Source organism: Prenolepis imparis, unplaced genomic scaffold (assembly GCF_030444845.1).
Source record: "Prenolepis imparis isolate NDT839.2.m4 unplaced genomic scaffold, iyPreImpa1.0 SCAF_9, whole genome shotgun sequence".
Lineage (NCBI taxonomy): Eukaryota > Metazoa > Arthropoda > Insecta > Hymenoptera > Formicidae > Prenolepis > Prenolepis imparis.
In genome coordinates this window covers 111,504-132,186 of record NW_028141167.1, presented here as the reverse complement: position 1 = coordinate 132,186, position 20,683 = coordinate 111,504, and the positions used below count along the sequence as shown (strand labels likewise).

Here is a 20,683-nt window from a genome sequence, read left to right as displayed (position 1 = left end):
CACAAATTTTATTCCGAAAATATATATATGTACATATTTTATATATGTATATTATGTGTTTATATTATATCCATTATATTACAAAGATTTTGTTTGCCTTGAGTTTGCAACACAATCATTACGAATATATACTCGTACATATACAAACTTTTCGAACATAGTATATATTATATTATTTTTACATATATGTATAAGAGCAGCGTAATCGTACAAAATATTCAAACTGATAAAATACAGATGAGTATATTTTTGTTCTAAAAATGAGAAAAGGCTAAAGTAATTAATCTAATTGTGTAATGATTGCTTTTGTATCCTTCTCATATTTTATTAAAAGAATAAATATCCGACGAGAACAAATGTCATTTATCGATAAAATAAATTGCTAATAATCGATTATCTCGATAGAGGGCAGTGTGATGTCATTACATATTTTGGTATATAGTTGCAGTGTAATATATGAAGCGATTGTCACGGTAGTATAAAAGTATTTTCTCTTCTTTTTTGTATATTTCATAGATTAATTTTAGAAAACAAAAGTATCGAAACTTGTTATTCTTTGTAAAGTAAAATAATTAAAAATATTAACATTTTTAATTCTGCCGTTCGTTCCTGCTGCGCTCAATCAAGCAATCTCGAATCTATATTTTTTTAACCTTTAAAGTACAAAAAAAATATTTTAGATCTTATAATATTTATTTAGTTGTTTACTATTTTTTTTTAAATATACAGTCTTTGATCAAACGTTTTCCTTCTACTATGTATTTAGACATTGTTGGATTTTAAATATTTCAATTTTTAAATATATTTAAAATTATTTTTCGATGGTATTCAATTTAAATATCTCGAAATCATTTTTCTCTTCAATTTTTAATACTTTAAAGGCTTTTAATTCAGGCATTTCCTTTTTGCATAAAATAGATGAATTCATAAAAACTATATGCTCTTCAGTTATGTAAGATTTATACATTTTATCATTTCGGCTGCTTGTGAGTTGAAAAATCGGTTGTTTGTTCGTACCTGGCGCGCAAGCAGGTAAACAAGTATGCAGGTAACCGTGATATACATACCAACTCACACAGTAATGTGTTTTACAGTGGCGAACATGCGAGTAAGAGGAGTGAAGGAGAATGATCGAATGAAGCGGCGGAGTAAGGAGCAAGTGAGATGGCAGCGTTCTCCGCCATCCGCCATCCGCCGCTGTCGTGTCGTGACGGCAGCGAGCAGCGGCGGCGGCGGCGGCGACGACGACGACGATGCGATGCGGTTCGCAGTCTCGTTCGGCGGGCGTTCGTCGTCGGTCGAAGTTGGTGTATGTACGCGGGTGTAAAGGTGAAAGAGTGGTGGCCAGAAGAGAAAACTTGAAGCGGGAAACGATATCTTTTAGTGCAATAAAAAGTGAACGAGAAAATAGAGAAGAATCTAGAATGCTGAATGCGTGAAAAGAGAAGAACGACGAAAAGAAGGAGTCGAAAGAGATTTGGAGCCGGAAAATGCGGTCGCGACACGTCGTAGCAGGTGAGTCAGGTTCCCCCCCGAGTCATCGCGGTCGCCATCGCTGTATAAGCGTCGCTAAAGCCACAAACAACGCGGATTCCGAAAGCGTCTAGACGCGAGTTATATATATTTTCAAATTTAGAAATATTTGAAATTATTTTAATAAAAATTTACACGCACTCACACTTATATATACATATATATTTTGATCCATGACTATGATATAGTCCATGATAGTCTTTATATATGCGTGGGTCCCGATTCTTTGAATCTCAATAATCGAAAACGAATGGAATAAATGTATAATGATCTGCACAGAGTTTTGATTCATGATAAATTCTGAATGTAAATGCGAGAATCGAGCAATCTTTTTGTGATTATAATTTGATGCATATTTATGTGGAAATATTTCGTCCCATGATGAATCATATTATAAAAAATTATAAATTTCCCCCCCATTATCAACATTTCAACAATAAAACATTGCAAGTAAAAATATCAGGATCGAAGATCGTATGACCAGTAAGGTCCTGGAGCGAGGGACGCGATTGTGTGACAGGTGAGGGAACGAATTTACCCTCCAAGAAAACATTTCATGCACCTTACATTTACTACCTGACATATTGTTATGAAGGGAGTGCATATGCTCCAAGAGAGTCTGGCATTCCGACCCTAGTCAATAAAGAGGCTCTTTTGATAGAGCCGACACATAAATTCCAATTCCAGCAAAGATGTCGTGGAAAAATCTAGGAAAACAACATTTTAAAGCCATTATTTTTCACAAAGGGAATAAAAGTCAAACAGAAATAAAAAAATCTCTCCATAAAAATTAGAATTAAACAACAAAGAGAATAAAATTGGAAGAAAAATTAGATAAAATTTAAAAAAAGAAATTGGGAGAAAAATAGAATTAAAATTAAAAATGAATAAACTATTACATGCTTTATACTAACTTTTGTGGATTTGGTATTCTCGAATATTACAAATTATCGGCAGATTTTCTCAATTTTACCATTATGCGAATTTTTGGATTAGATTTAGATATTGCTTGGTTCCACACAATGTTTCCTGTATTACAGTTTGCAACACGATAACGAGACGGAGCATGTTGAATCTATTGAAATCTCCCGCGAGTGAGTTCGATACCAGATGCTATAACGAAGAAAACTTTTCCTTAGCGCGTCGAGATTGAATTTTATTGCATTAATTATACATTATTATTTCATACATTAATTTTTACATAATTATACGTATAATATTTAATTTTGTTAAAAATGTTTAATTTTGAACGCGCATTTTCAAGTCTTTTTCTCTTAATTACATTTCCAATTATTTAAAATTTATTTAATTGTTTATAACGCAGAAGGCTATTCTCAACTTAAATTTTTTAAGTTTTGTTTAATAATTAATCTTTTTCTTTTTTATACATCTAAAGGAAAAAAATTTACATTTGCATGAAAAATTATAACAATACCGAATGAAAAAACTTTGCGTGTAAATAGTAGGAAATAATACATATACCTAACGAATGCGATAAAACAATTGGGCGTTTTCTTTTAATGCAATCATAAACAATGATTGTAAAAGTGGAAAATTTAGATTGCGTGCGACACGATGTTATTAATTGATATCATTTGGTGCAATAATATCTGCGATGGACTTGCAAAAAATGGAGCGTTTAAAGGCGTTGAAAATAAAAATGACAAAAATAAATATCTATACTACATCTCTATTTATTAACTTGTATTTTTTAAAAAGAGATGATGTTAATCCATTATTTCTGTATGTGTATATATTATATATATTTTAAGGATTACTAATCATTGTATACAATATGGTATCATCCTTAAAATACTGTGTCTTTATTAACATAAGTTAAAATTTATTCAAACAAGTTTTTTTTAATTTTTTAATTTTTTTTTTTTTCAAATAAACGTGATATATTTCGTTATAATCGTGCGATATTTGATTTTTCAAAATTGTCTCTAACTCTGTCACTAGATGCGCAGATTCTACAATATATTCTATAATTCTCGATAATTCTATACACGCGCACATACACACATACACATCATCATCTCTTTTTAAAAAATAGTTAATGAATAGAGATATATAATATATAGATATTTACTTTTGTCATTTTTATTTTCAACGCCTTTAAATGCTCCATTTTTTGCAAATCCATCGCAGGATTGTTATTAATGATTGTTATTTGGCTTCCACTCTTATGAGCACTGTCACACACACAAACTGTCGACTCGTTAACATGTGGAATCACTTCCAATTGTGTACACATAATAGACAAGTATTTACGAAATCACCAGCGATTAGGATTCGAATTAAACGGAGTAATTAAATTCATCATCAATGATTATGACATTGAATTTTTGAAAGCACGACGTAGTCGCGCTGTTCTTGAAAAATTTTGATAATTTTTTATCCAATGGAAAAGCGGATTTATTTTTGTATCTCACAAGTTTATTCATGCTCGTGTTTTTCTTCTTTTTATATTTTCTTGTATCAAATTTGATTTTATTTTTACGAAATCTTTACATAATCGTTTTCGTCTAATTTAATTACAATTATTTCTTCGCCCTTCACGTGATTTAAATTATATCTACAGTCCCTTTTTGTATAAAAATATAAATTAAGAATTTATATTATACATACATATATATACATATCATAAATTCTTAATTAATATTTTTATACACAGAAAGAATTTTCTCTTAGAATTTATCCTGAAAATCATGGTAATCGTGGGACAATATGGTATTTCATTCCATATACTATATTTTATCCCACGATTACCATGGTTTTCAGGGTACATTCTAAAAGAAAATTCTCTCTGTACAAGTATGAATCCTTTTCAAAAATTTTTAAGAGTTTCTATATGGAATTTAATAGAATCCTACATTTTCTAATTGGAATGCACTTCTGAAAGAAAAAGACGCTCGCTAGATATTCATGCACATTCTATGTCACGGCTCGAAACATCCGGCGATTTTCCCACACTACCGACAATACATGCAGCATGATTTTTTCTCAAGTTGGAATTTTTATTCAGAGAAAGAGAGAATACGTCTTTTTCTCTGTATAAATTTTGTAAATATATGCGATCGTCATATGTCACAAGCGAGACGATTTTTCTCGTCTGAATACACGCAGCTGTGAGCTGTGAGTGAGCTTCCGCTCTTATGCGCGCATCTTTCCGGTCGCGCATTGACCGCGTGTGAACGTACACGAGAGAGACGACGCTCTTTCGTAACGGTATAAACTTTTACCTCTCCGGGATCACCGGTGTAGATCAGTGACCGACCTGAGAGCCCCTATGATGACCTATCGTCTTCGGACAATCGCGGGAGAACAAATATTTTGTTAAATAGATGAATATATAGTAGAGAGATCAATTATTATATAGAGCTCTCTCCGCGAGAATTTACAAAAATAAATAGTCATTAAATTTTGGAGTTTTTTATCGCCACGCTACTATATATTTTACTGTAGTAATAATTATTATGTATTTAAGGGAAAGGGAGAAAAATTATATACATATTGTATAATAATAAATAATTAATCGTTATTACTTAAGGCTTTTTCAGAACTCGAGAAAACAATACAGTCATGTCACATTAGACGATATTAAATCATAATGGGAGGGGGAGGGAAATACAATTTATAGTATATTTATATAATTACAATGACCTTTTAATAGAAATTGAAAAGTTAGTTATTAAATTTTAAAATGTCATGGATGTGCCGAGTTGTAAAGAAAGATAAATGCGACTTTTTGCAAATTCTTCGTCCGTGACTGAATCTTCATATTCGTTGGATTCTTGCCACAGACATCGTTTCATTTTTCAAAGCGAAAGGCTCAGGAAAATATCTTTTGTTCGCTCTAAAGAAAAGATGAAAGTCACTTTAGACGAGTGGCTTATCGCCGTTCAGAAATTTCTGTGTTCATTCTTTTCGTGTGGAAATACCGGGAAATACGAATATCAAAGTACATTTAGATAAGCGAGGATTTGTACGAGAATACCATTCGTTATGAGTCATTTCAATTTTTCAAAAAATGTCGAGATATTTGTTATAGAAAAACACGAATGTTTAAAACAATGAGTTTAGAATCTTATTGTTAGACTTTAAGAATTGACAGGAAAAGAAATAATTGAAATTGATTTAATCAAAAATGATGACGATAGTTTATTTCAACGATTGAAACGCGCGTAAAAGCATTATATATATAATATATATACACATAATAATGTTGTATTTGTATAACTTACCTTACCTAGAAGGTATTCTGAAAATCACATACATTCAATCAATGACAACATTTACAACCAATCTTTAAGTGTATAATTATTGTATTATATACATATATGAAACGTAGGTATCTAATTTTCATTATTCTAATAATATTTTGGATATGATATATGTTGTCGAAAATATTAATTATACATCTTTGTTACACATTTCGACTTATAATCTTATACAGTCAAGAAACCGCGTTTAAGGAAGAAGAATAAGTAATAACATATGCGCGCGTATATAAAAAAGAAGAAATAAAGATAATCACGTATACTTATTATAAAATTATAATATAAAATTAATTATAAAAAAACGTAGATTATTAAAATCCTGACGTAATAGGGAAACATTTATTACTCGGAGAGAATTTTTAAACCGAAAGAAAAATATATTTTTCTATATTGTTATATATTTTTGAAGCGATTCTCTCTCTGTTTTGTATGTGTTTTGTATCTTTTTGTAGTATTTCAGAGCAGATTTAAAGAGAGAAATCATAGATCATAGTTTTCAGACTTTGTTGCGTGCGCGTACGCAATATCAATAGCCGTACTAGAAGAGATCGATAGTTTCATAAACAGACGTCGTTTCCTCTCTGAAAAAGCATTTACCGGAACGTCATCTCGCGTGAGAGTGGAGGCAGACGTGTGTGACGCAATTGTTCCACGTGTCGCCTGTCAATTTATATCGAGCATGCCGAGTACTTGACGCGACGCCTCGTCCTCGTCGCTCGTCTCGTCGTCGCGAATAATATTCTGCGAATAATTCGCCACGACCGTGAAATATTTCGAGTATATTAAGCTCGTTTCTGCCACAAGCGTAGTGCTCGTCACACTACACATTAGTAGCATTTTTATCACGATTTATATATATATACATATACATATATTATAGTGTGTTGTATGTGCACGCGCTGTGTGTGTATACAATACAATGCAAGTATCAAACAATTTAAATGATGGATTATAAAGACAAGAATATTTCTATTCGACTGATTGCGAAAGCGCGGTCGCGTTGGAAAACGCAGCGAATCGAACGAAAGTTGCATCTGCACGAGTGTGCACGATACCGGCGTTAAATTACAGGGCCGGTTCGCGCTGCGTAATATTACGCTTCGCTCGCTCGCGCGAAATCCGAATGTGAAAAATAAATTCCGACGCCCCTTCCGACTCGTCAGTAAAGTCGAATAAAACGCGTGATTATTTCACAGAACGATTCGCCAGAAAATAATTTCTAATTGCTGCAAAACTTGTGTGCGTAATTTTTTGAAAAATTAATTCTGAGATTGCTCAGGTAAATATATATATTTCATTTTAATATTTTCAAGATATTTTATATTCAAGAAAATTAATTGTAAATACTTAATAATTATTTTAAGAAAATGCCTTCTTATTGCTTCTCCATGAAAGTGCAATGTTAAAGAGTAGATAAAAGTAGGTAAAGAATAATTAAAAATTAGAAATAAAAAAAAACGATTGATCTTGCTGTGAAATGTTTTAGTTCGGAAAGAATTAAGATTAAGATCTCTTCACTTTTCTCAGGATGATAAGTAAAAAGAGGGCACATGGCTTCCTTGAGTGGCGCCAGAACTCCTCAAGTCCAGTATTTTTACCAACAAAGACATTTCACAGGTCCCGAGAATTCACTCGAGTGTCTAACTTTGACAATTAACAGACCTTTTTTGACTCCTAGCTCGAATTCCATGCATTTAATTTCTCAAATAAAGTGACAAGTTTAACGCCAAGATAACACTTTCAGCAAGCAGTAATTAAGTACATCACCTTGTTATTTTTTATAAACAATTATAATGAAAACGAGAGAACTCTATATATAATTTAACTTGGACTATTCTCGGACTATTCCTAACTAACAATTCTCTCGGTCAATTGATAAGTATATATTTCAGGATAAAAACTCTTACTTCTCTTTTTTATTTTCTTTTAATTATAAAAACTTAACGCAATATATATTTTTATAGTCTTGCATATATACATTTTGCAATGTATATTTTTGAATCAAAGAATGTGCGAATCTGTTGAAAAGTGTGTAGCTTTTTTAATTTAATTTTAAAGTAGATTTTTTTCTCGATAATAATGTAATAATATTTAGAAGACTATATCCCTTCTCCGCAAACATGTCACACACACACACACACACACACACACACACACACACACACACACACACACACACATACATATAATATATAATATAATATATATACATAAATAATATAATATATAATATATATGACAAATTGTAAAGAAAAAATTATGTTGTACATATTTATTTTTCTTTCAAATTTAAGCACTAAGAATAGATTGAATAAAACTAGAGACATAATACATATATATAAGCTGAAAAAGTTAGGAAAAGAATTTTGAATCTATATGCTTTGATTTACGAATATTAAAATGGAGAATTAATTACAGAATATGACACAAACAAAGAAATAAACAATAGCTAAAATTATTATATCGGAGACTATATTCGTATTTATATAAGCAAATGATATTTTATTATATTTCCTAAATTAATTAATTATGAGATATATTTTTATCATATCCTTTTTCTTATTCGATTATATACTCATTGATGATTGCTGATTAATGATACCTGAAATTTCGCGAAATTGATTCATTTGATATTCGAGAAATATCCGAAAATATCAAACAGCTACATATGTATAACTTTCATGAATCGCAAAATCAAGATTAACTATATGTTAAACACATAAAAGAGTCCACTGGCGATGGATATACGATCATTGATATATGGCTTTCTAATTTTAATTTCGTAATTTTTTTACATTTTGCCCTCGCTTTGTTTTGCAATGAAATGTCATTGCTGAGATGAATTTTTTACAAATTTTTGCAAAGATTATCTCGGAGTTTTTAAATAAAAAAATGTATCGAAAAAGTCGTTAAAAAAATTAATAGTTATTTTTTCCAATTGATATTTTGAAAGATTTAATTGTTTATGTTTTAATCTCTATGTATATTTTTTACTCTCATACTTAAAAATAATATATGTTTACATACACAAATATTTGAAAAAAATACTGATTTATTATACGAGTTATGCAGTTGCAAATATTTATTTTTATTATTTAAGGCTGCAACTATATATTAAATTTTAATAATAAATTAAAGCGTTGTCTTTTTCAATTATCCATTTGCAAAATTTACTTTATACACTTCAATTTTATCTTGCTGCAAAAAAGAATAAAGCTTTTTAATATTAGTGTTAAATAGATATAATTAATATTAACTGATACTATTTATAAATCATTATTATATATGTCCTTCCCATAATGACTTTAATTAGATGATTATTCTATTACCTAAATTGTTCGTAATATTTTTGCTTAAGTTATTATTGCATCTTTGACGAAAAAGAATCAAATTAGATTTCTCTTTATTTGCTATACAGAGTGAGTTTTTTAAATTTTAACAGGCAAATATATTTCGAAAATATGCAATTTTACAAAAAAAAATTTCAAATAAAAGTTCCAAATAAAGATCAAACCAAGATCACCATTGGTACGTCCCCCTCTAGACTATAAACTTTTATTTGAAAAGTTTTTTTGTAAAATTATATAGTTTCGAAATATTTGTTTGTTAAGATTAAAAAGACTCACCTTGTATAATTTCAGAGATGCAACTGCATATGTCCATCAATATTACATATTACGAGCCGTTACATAAAATTGCATGTAATCATATTGCGACTTATTGTCTGCTCATTTATTTTTCTTTATTTAGATTTTCGTCATCGATAATAAATAAGTAAAATTAATTTTATCGAGAAATTGAACTGCTTTGATATTACATGTCTTGTTTCGTTTTTCGTATTCACAGATCAATTCGAAACTAGAAAAGAAATTTATATCAAAAAGGGAAAGAGATAAACACGACAATGACCAAAGATATTCATGTGTTCGTATATCATAATCGATGATTGCTTGATTTATAAAATTATAACCACATATACATATATGTATATACCATGCATGTATATCGCAATACCAAGAGAATGAATACAAAGCGTACGTCATACATTCACGAAAAATGTGTTGCTTATCCATGGAATGCCGCAGCGATTGTATATGTATATAACATTCGTTATGTACATATATATACGTATGTATATACATATATAAATTCCCAATGCGACAGTACGCGATAAGCGAAATCACACTAGTTCATTAAATTGCGTTTTAGTATTTTGAGCCAATTACGAAGTTTCACTTCGAGAGAAATGTCTCATTAGAAAGTTAATTCAACGTGAAATATTTAAGCGATTAAAATGCGATAAATGACGATTGATAATGATAATAAAATATATTAGAGATTTAGAATGTAAAAGATCGTAAAGAATCTAGAGCGAAGTAAAAAGTTTAGAAAATCAACTATAGTATATATGTATATGTAGTTTACATCTTTTATAATATATATACTTAGTTTAAATTTTTCTTAGAAGCAAAATAATGAAAAAAATTTATCTCAATTTAACTTTATCGATATATTTTATGAGTAATTTTTCTAAATTATTTTTAAAAAACTAAAAGAATCCATTTTAGCCATAAAAAATGTATTATTAATAGTTTTTTAAATAACTTCTATAAATCAATTTTTTTTTAATCTATCGGAGAATGAAATAGAAATAACAAAAATTGTGAAATAAATAAACTAATGTAATAATGTAAACGACATTTGATAAAAAAAGAAACATTTATAATAAGAATTATAGACAAACATTAACAAGGATTATTTTTCTCTAAAAATCTTCTGCAAAAATTAGATTTTTCGAAAATTGTCAGCGATTTAAATAACTAAATAATAACGATCACATTGACATGCAATGCTAATTTATGCTGAATTCTGATAGCTCGGGATGTAAAAGGGAAGATTTCGACGCTAGAATTGTCTTCTGTTTTTGTCAAAAAGCTTTTGACGTAAAACGAGGGCGATTTGAACTGAAAATATTGTCTCGTTCCATCTTGTCCTCGTTCTGATCTTGGCAAAGGCAATTATATATGTATTTAATATAATTTTATTAATACGCGTATATCAGGAATGCTCTCTCTTATCTCTCACGAAATGTGCTCGCTCAATGTAAGGCCCTGCGCACAATAAAGAAAATATTAGGAACAAATATTAAATATTAGGAATAAGAATTATTTTAAAATAATAAAATCGAAAAAACTCTGATTTAAAAATACAAATTCGAGTATAAAGGACTAGTAAGGGCTAATAAACTACTAAGAGTCCTTTATACCCGAATTTATATTTTTATATTAGAGTTTTTCCCATTTTATTATTTTAAAATAATTCTTATATATTCCTAATATTTAATATTTATTACTAATATTTTTCCTATTGTGCGCAGGGCCTAATCCTGTATTATATACTAATATATAGATGAAGAAATTTACGGAAATTAGGTAATCCCGGGTAATCCTCATTGTGGTAATAATCACACACGCGATTGATTTGGCGCATAACTATAACGTATAAAGAGGAATACTATTTTTCGCGGAATATGTAGCCGATCTTTTCTCCATATAAAAATTAGACCAGATTATGAATTACAATTATTTTGCGTTTTATCTCGAAAAAAAAAATATATATATTGTATCTGGAAAAAAATTGTCTTAAAATAATATAAGTCTGAACGTTGCGACGAACATTGTTTATATAGACTTTATCATATACAATATTAATCTGAAATAGTGGTGGCTATCTCTTAATTTATCGCAATTGCCGAAAAAATCAAATTAATTTTTTCTGTAATGCATTTGTAAATATTCCATGACACTTGACTCTCTTTTCATATTTTTGTTTTATACATTTTCCAACAAAAAAGAATTTTTATCAAGCAAAAATCTGATTTCGAAAATTTCATGTTGCTTTGAAAGCATCTGATCTTATTAAAGCCACTTTCTTTCGCTTTATTATGAGTTTATTATTACTTCTAAATCTTATCTACTTATTATTATTTCTATTTATCTAGTATTTCTAAATCTCTACTAGTTGTTGGAAATCTTTTTGCGAAACTGCAACGTTGCAGCTAAATACAAAGTGCAGGCGACTCTTGTTTCACCCACGACGCTTGAAACGAAAAATGGTTAAGGGCAATTTCGGCGTTTCCGGCCGACAGGTAACGACGAACGTTGTAATCCTCTCTTTCTATGCGGCTGTATGCGTGTGCATATGCGTATCGTTGTTCAAGGCACGCACCTGAGCGTGAAGCGAGAGACTAGCATTGATGTATCAATATGGCTTCCATCTCTCTGTGAGCTCGAGTCAGTACATTACGACAGCTCCATAATAAAAGAACTCTAACTCCAGATGTGTATATATGTATATATATATATATATATATATATATATATATATATATGTATGTATATAATATATGTATGTATGTATGTATGTTGTAAGTAAGTTTCAACAAGAGATGTAGTAAGAGTGTATGAGTTTCTAAAAATAAGTCAAATAATCGAAATTGGAACTTTCTTAATATAATTTTTTCAAAATGTGTACTGTTTCTAATATAAAACTAAAATCAACATGACTAAAGTTAATACGATAAAAGTATAATCATTGTGAAATTTTTAGTAAAATTTTAATAATTATGGAGGAAACATACGTTCCTTCTAAAAAAAATGACATATAACAATTATAAAAGTATAAAGTATTATTAACGATATATATACTTTAAGGCTGTTCAATTCTATTCGTTAAAGTGATAAAATAAGGAAGAGAGCTGTGTGTGAGATATATAGAACCAAAAATGTGTTTTAGGGGAGAAGCGCGCGGTATATATTGCATCTAATGTACTCTCACATCAGCTTTTGAGAGTTTCATGTCGTCGATCTAATCACCGAACTTGCTATTAATAGAGCTGCGGAGATTGCACTTGTGCGATAATTGTGTTCGGGTAATTAAATCGAGCAGTTTTTTTTTTTTTTTTTTTTCCGACAAAGCCTCGAGCCCGGCTCGCTCAACGATGTCGTCAAGTGGAACACGATATTACAATGAGATTTAAAGGCGATCGATATTCTGTGCGTTAGACATGCGGGTCACGAGACTCGCCTACGAGATTCCACAATCGAGGATTTCGAGACTAGGATAAAATCAAAGGCATAAAATCAAAGAACTCAATCATTTATAACATCAAAATTAAATTTGCATAATGATGGAATAATATCGAACAGGATATCGAAAATTATGAGAAAACAAAAAGACATTAGAATATAATAAAAAGTGATAAAGGAAGGATCATGTCATGTAGTACATGCATAATATGTACTTGTATCTGTATGCAAAACTTGTGGGAAAGCGAGAGGGAGGCGTTGGCGTTTTCAAGGCGGAACATCGTATTTATACCGTCGCTAGGAGAATGCAATACAGTTGTGCAGTTATCCGTCATTATGTACCAAGTTGCGGTACTTTCTGCGAGCCGATCTAACCAGCCGCATCCTGCCGCTTCTCTATCCGCGATATCTTAGTTTCGCGTTAGAACGAAATGTCAAAATTGGAAAAACGGGAAATAAACACGCAACTATATAGAATAGTGAGACAAAATTAAATTAGAAATCAAAAAAAATATATTCTTCTCTTTTTTTCTAAAAACTTTCTTATTTGCAGTATCAAACGTATTAATATATACCGGGTAATTATTACATAAGTAATAATAATAATATATTTGTAAATATATTTTTCATCGATACACAACTATACAGCGACTACTGTATGCAAGATTAATTGAAAGTGTCGATTGCTATTAATAATGCAGATGTATTAACATAGTTATCCTGACTTGTTAGTCAATTGCTAATTTCATAGAGCGCGATGCACATTATCATGTATAATTCTAAATGTGCATATGTGTCATATTTTTCATGCATCTTGTTTCTCACGAGTCAAGCTGACTTTTTACAGTATGGAAATTTAAGTGTCTACTGATTGTGAGAAAATTAGCCTTTATAGCGAACTTGATCGTCGAATACTTTCTCATTTTTGCATATGGTAAAATAAGACTCTCATTGTCACTCTTAATTTGTAATACATATAAGTATATAATTAAAATTTTTATTAATCTATTTTAAATGTGCATTGAAATATTGGTTTGAAATTTATATGCATACATAGACAAATTTCAAAACAATGTGTCAATATACATATACTTATAAATATAATTTTTACAGAATTTGTATAAATTGCATAAAATATTTTATTTGATAATTTATTTAATTTATATAAAAATAAAGAAAACCTTATGATGGAAGGATATAATAATAATGTATAATAATAATGCATATTACAATAATATAAAAATATTTTAATTGTATTATATAATTGATAAATTACTTATATTACATATACACATAAACATAGCCTATATGTATACACAAAATGATAATGTATTTAATTTATACAGAAAGAAAAATTTACTTTACGTATATACATATACGTAAAGACATTTAATATAATATAACTTGAAGAATTTATGACGCGTAAATAGGAATTGCAAGAAAAATGAAGAAATATTTTTGTCACCTGGAATCACACATAGTTTTGCCATGACGACTCATGTCAGTCATCACATTCTTCAATAACAAAGAAACTTCTTATTACGATGTGCGTGTGCGCGTGCGACCATTGCACGTTTATAGACGACGTAATGCATAACGCGATCGTTGAATTCCCACGTGTCAGTGAACCGAAAGCGTCGCAACCAACTCGGCCATAGCCACGTGCAATAGTTCTGTTCTAGTTGTAATTCTGTGTCTCTCTCTCTCTCTCTCTCTTTTCTTTCTCCTAAGAATCAATATCCATTTCTATGTGAACAAAATATTTTGCAATTATAAAAAAATATTTTATTAAAAATTATTTCTTAAAAAATTATTTTTTATTAAGATTATTATTAATTATTTAAAAAATTACGATTATAATTACAATTCAAAAATGTTATTTATTTTATTTTCGATATTCCATATAATTATACATTACTTTAAAGATTTATTCTATTTCGTGTACGTACATATACCCTTATATGTATGTATGTATGTATGTATGTATGTATGTATGTATGTATGTATGTATGTATGTATGTATGTATGTATGTACATACACATGAGAGAGAGAGCGCGCATGCATATACGCATAAAACTAAAATTTACGAAAATTAATCTGTTATATTCTTCATATATCAAACGAATTATTGTTATAGTTTTCGTCAATGTAGTGACGGAATCTGATGTTTATCGTCTCCGTACTGCTATATGACAGTAGTCATAAATATTAAGTCGCTTCGCACAAGTTTAAGAGCGTTCTCCAGAACTCAGAACTCGTCGGTATTCACCTACGAGAGCTGAGTTATACGATTCAACTGACTCACAATCGCCACGCCTTCGTCGAGCCTCGCGAGCACAATTCTCTTTGTTGCATTGTACATGTTTTACAAACAGTCTTGTTTTTTGCGATCTCGCTATTAGACTAGAAACTTGACAGCCAGAATTAACAGAATAGTTTTTTTATCTTACAGTTTTTACAGCTACGCATTTTCGCATAAAAGAATCATTTATCTATTAATCTTACATTTTTTAAATTTTAGGAAAAACAGGAAAATATCATTTTATTTTCATATTATTTATATTATTTCATATTTTATTCATGTTATTAGAATATTAGAATATTGTACGGAGGATATATATATATATATATATATATATATACATTGCTTTGAAAATTATATAATACCCCTATAACATATTATATTTCTTAACTTTAGATTACCTGAAGATGATGTCATATTTTTTACTCCCAAAACTGCTGCCAATCATAAGTAATTGAATCATGAATTGAAAGCGAGAAATATTTTACATTTCGTTACGTTTCTTTAATCTAAAAGACGCGTGTAATTAAACCACTTGTTTCAAAATTGGGAGCTATTTTTTAAAATAAAGATGAAAAAAAGAATCAGAAGAAAATTAACCGATAATTTAATTATATCAGCTGATTAAATAATTAATTATTCCATTTAGCCTATAGGCATAATTTTTTCTTTATGTAACTTTATACTTGAAATTCGCAGCATATTTTCGTGATTATACATATCTTGCAAATGTCCCGTAAATATGTACCCACGGTATTCTTACGGATTACACATTAAGTTGTTATTAAATTATGCTTTCTAACGGCATTTCGCGAAATTACTCCGAATAGTATGCATTATTCCGTGATTTGTCGCAAATGCGATATGTCGAATTGAGGCGGTCCGCATTTTTTTATCTCCCGCAGCGATCTATGGCCCGCAACGAGAGAGAAAACCGTAACTCTATTATTTCTCCCGTTTACGTACTTCAGATCGTATTAAACGAAAATAGGATAACGACACTAATGGATTAATCAGTCTATTTCTAACTGTTGAATGGGCAATTGTATTAATGTATTTATGTCTAACAACGTTCAGCTGAGTAATCATACTTGAGTTAAAATTTACAATTGTGCAATTTTTCTCAAAATAATGAGGTGGAATCTATGAAACCAAAGATTGTGTGAAATTAATTATTTATATCATTCGTAATGTACGGTACTGAGAATTTACCGACTTTTAAGGATCTACTCAATCGCAAAAAGAAGTGGAGGAATATAAAATCTCGAGAAATTAAACTAATTGCGGATCTTAACTCGAAATCGTGAACATTGAGCAAAACTTGACGATATATCAAGATTTTATCACCTCTGTGAAGTTGGCCCCCCATTCTTAAAATTTTCAAAAAATGATAGGAATTCTGGGTGCCCCCCGAAGAATTCTAGAGTTTTCTATCGGTTTTAAAAATAATTCCGTTGTTTAAAGCACCGAAAATAGCACCTGAAGATATGGGGGGGGGGTCAACTTTACATTTTTTGCAACTTTGAGGCCGTATAACTTTTTTGTTATTAACTTTAGCACTTTGGTTGATTAAGGATAATTGATAGAACTCTTCGGGGGGTATCAGAACCTCAACTAAATTGCCCCCCCCCCCCATATCTTCAGGTACTATATTCGATGCTTTAAACAACGGAACTATTTTTAAAACTATTTTGAAAATTTAAAGAATGGGGGACCAACTTCACAGAGGTGATTTTATTACATCTTTAGCCTATGATTTTTCCCATCATTCGTGGACTGTCAGATTTTAAATTAAAAAATTCCGAATCTATGTATAGTTTTCTGAATTCTTGTGGATCTGTGATTAATCATAAATTTTTTTACAGTGTCTCAAAATCTGCGACCAAATGTATTGTGTTTACAGTGGAAGTAATGATGGCCGATAAATGGACGCAGTTATGCAATATGGAACCAACTACAATTTTTTTTATTTCGAGATTTTTATTGCAAATTGTGCCTGAATGTATTAGGCACAATCTCGAAATCGAAAAAATTAGTGATTGGTTCCGTATTGCATAACTGCGTCCAAATATAATGCACATGAATTCAACCCATACGCAGCGATATAAAATGCTCTCGCGGTGCAAAAAATTTATACTAAATAATTTTATTCTGTACGTGTTCTTTCACAATAACAAGGATGAATATTTGTAGAATCTTGATAACAAAAATCTGTATATTCGTAGCATCCAATACTTGTAAGGACAGATATCCTTGAAATCGAATGTATTTGAATAAACAAAAATTGTACGAAAAAAATCCATGGATTTTTAATATGAAGATATTATCGAATTTTGGAACTTTATCTGTATTAACATAAAACGTATACAAACGTATACATAAGGATGTTGGTGTCGAGAATGAAATGTATTATTTATATTTATAGGAACACAAATCCTCAAGAATCAATGTTAGCAGAGATTAAAGTTTTATATGTACATAAATTGTGCGCATGAATGAATATATGAGCGAATCTTTTCTCACGTAAATGTAAACGTAAGCGTTTGGGATGATATTCTAGTTTATTCTTGAAGATAACGGCACACAAGAGAGAAGCGTTACGTAATTTGGCATGTATCGCAATGTAAAATTGCACTTTTCTCGCAGGTCTTGTTCCAGGTCTTGTGCCGACTTATTCCAAAGAACGATTCAGATAAATAACTTTATCAATTAATTAAAATTAATATAAAATTAAAAAGGAATTTTATGCGTGTATGTATATTTAATCTTTTTTCAATTTCGTATTTTTTTTTCTTTTTTAATTGGTCGAGAAAACTACAAATCGCTCATTTAAGTCTTCCTGGAATAGACACGGTATAAAGATTTAATATATGTATATTAGTATAAAGTCTTAAAAAACATTATACATATAATTACAAGCTCGATAGAAATAATCTTTCTTAATCTTTTATTTAATTTTTATTTTATTTTTTTCCTTCTCTCCCCCCCCCCCCTTCTCTCTCTTTTGGTTATTCTCTTTCTTATTTTTTTATTCAATGTTTATTTCAATTTCTATTTAATCTTAAATTTTTCTGTCCAAGAATAAGTGCAAGATTTTTAAATTCTGTTTTAATTCTAATTTTATTTCTCTATCTTTAATTTTATTTAATTTTACTTCAATTTTTCAGCAAAGTTTACATTTTTTGGAAGAAGGGATTTATAAATTGATCGTTTGATGTTATTATCAGTCGTCGCAATAAAAATTTCCGTCTTTGACAAAAAATATCTTTTGATCGGTATTTCGCCACACAGATCTCCCTTTATTTTAAATGTATGGCTTCTGTGTAAACAATAATATATATATATATATATATATATATATATATATATTAAGCAAAGAATAAATCTTTCAAGAGATATTCTTTTCGCAAGTGGCCTCCGTCATCAGAGACGAAAATTGCACCTTTAAGAATACACTTGTTCCGATGAAAGTGTATTCTCTCTTATCTACACTACACAATTACTATTCTTTCACCTACCTATTTTGTGTGATGCCAGTTTTTAATTATTAAAAAAGAAAATATCTTCTCTTAGAATAATATAAAAATCTCTTAGAATATTATAAAAATAATAATTTTCATAATTTCGTAAAATAATAAGTGTTTATGCACATTTGTATTTATATTTATCTCAAGTTATATTTAAAGGATCAATATTGAAATAATCGACCAAACTAGCACAAATTTTTTACTTTATTAAAAGTTATTGACAAGGTTTCTTACTGACTTAACGTTCTCGCCTTTAATATTGACAACATTTGTGAGCGAATCTTTTGAACATGCTTATCTATTATTCACATTTATAACTGTACTTGAAAAGGACCACAACCATATGGTCGAAACGTCGTAACTTTTAATAAAGTAAAAAATTTGTGCTAGTTTGGTCGATTATTTCAATATTGATCCTTTGATTAATTTACTAGCGATATTTAAAGAATTTATTGTTCAAGTTATATTTATTTTTATTAAAAAAATAGATTATACTATACATAAAATAATAAAAATATAAAAATTATTAATTATATATTGCATTATTGTTAATTAAATTTTAATAGAACTATTATAAATAGATAATAATATTGATAAAGATAAATTATTATGATATTATTATACATATAATACGATTAATAAGAAGAGTATAATAAGCAAAAGAGAAAATACTTTTTTTCAAGTTTTAATAAATTTTTTTAATCAAGACAATATTTTTTATTATATAATTGTGAAGATTCCGGAATTTCTAGAACTATGGCATCAGTATGTTGCAAGCATAAAATAAATATCGTGTTTATTAATTATCGCGATTACTGCAGTAAAAGCAAAAAAAGTCTATATTCTTATCGACATAATGCACGTGTCAGCACTTGTAACGTGCTGCAATCACAAATGATAGCGAAAATTGGAGCGAATCCATGCATAGTAAATTTCTCTTCCCCCCCCCCCCCCGGTCTCTCTCACTCCCTCAATGTATCTCAGATATTGTAAAGATAAAATCGAGATTACAGACAGACTTTGATATAAAAAATGTATCTTTATATATCTTTATATATATAATATTCCTACAACAAAATATTTATATTTTCGACGACTATATGATATCAAAATTAAAATTAAAAGTCTGAAAACTATAATTTTTAATTGAATTGTTCTCAAGATATATATAATATATATAAAGAAATTTCATATTACAGTTTTCTAAAAGAATCTTTTATTTCTATTGCAGTCCTAGCCACTTTGTTGGCTATCGCTCAGGGAGCTCCCCAAGTTCTCAGACGTCGAAACTACGAGGAGTATCCGCGCGAAGCCTATTTCAATGGCTCAGCGTTCCTGAAGCTGAATTCTTTTGTGTCGGTGCATCGTCACAGTGGTCTCAGCTTTCGCACGTGCGATCCCGGTCGGTTGTTTTTGCAAAAGTACAACGATGATTCCATCAGTCTCGAGGTGACGCCCGACGGATTACTCTTCGTTGCTGTAGTCGATCAGCAAAGGTATTGGGCCAAACTGAACGCCAGATTGCTCAAAAATGTCTGGCACAACGTCAATCTTTTCTTCAGACTCGGCAATCTCACTTTGAATGCCGCAGGACATACTCAAGTAAATACACATTACTTTAAAAAAATATAAATTGTATATAATAGAAAAATATAATAAAATAGTTTTATAAAAAATTTATAATGTATAATTTTTAATTGAATGTAAACATTTTTTAATATTGAGGAACTTATTAATTTATTTACGTTTCATTGCATTAGATTTTCATTGCATTACATAAGATAAAAATAATAATTTAATAAATTTAATAAAAATTTTTTAACTTTAAATTTGCTTGACATTAAAAAAATTTTCTTCAAACTGTGTGTGTGTGTGTGTAATTGTTAAAATTAACTTTATACATTTTATAGCTGTTTAATTATTATTAATTGAAAAATATGCTAAAAAAT

At 29.5% G+C, this 20,683-nt stretch overlaps 1 protein-coding gene across 2 annotated transcripts in view; it reads left to right on the top strand.

The window, feature by feature from the left end:
* The first annotated feature begins 1,242 nt into the window (after positions 1-1,242).
* Positions 1,243-20,683, top strand: part of Crb (cell polarity complex component crumbs) — a 38,272-nt gene continuing 18,831 nt past the window's right edge. For both annotated transcript variants that reach the window (XM_083047256.1, XM_083047255.1), the window contains exons 1-2: positions 1,243-1,515; positions 19,966-20,336. In XM_083047256.1, the coding sequence (XP_082903382.1) occupies positions 1,491-1,515; positions 19,966-20,336 (396 nt within the window). In that variant the 5' untranslated portion in view covers positions 1,243-1,490. The remainder of the gene's footprint in view (positions 1,516-19,965; positions 20,337-20,683) is intronic.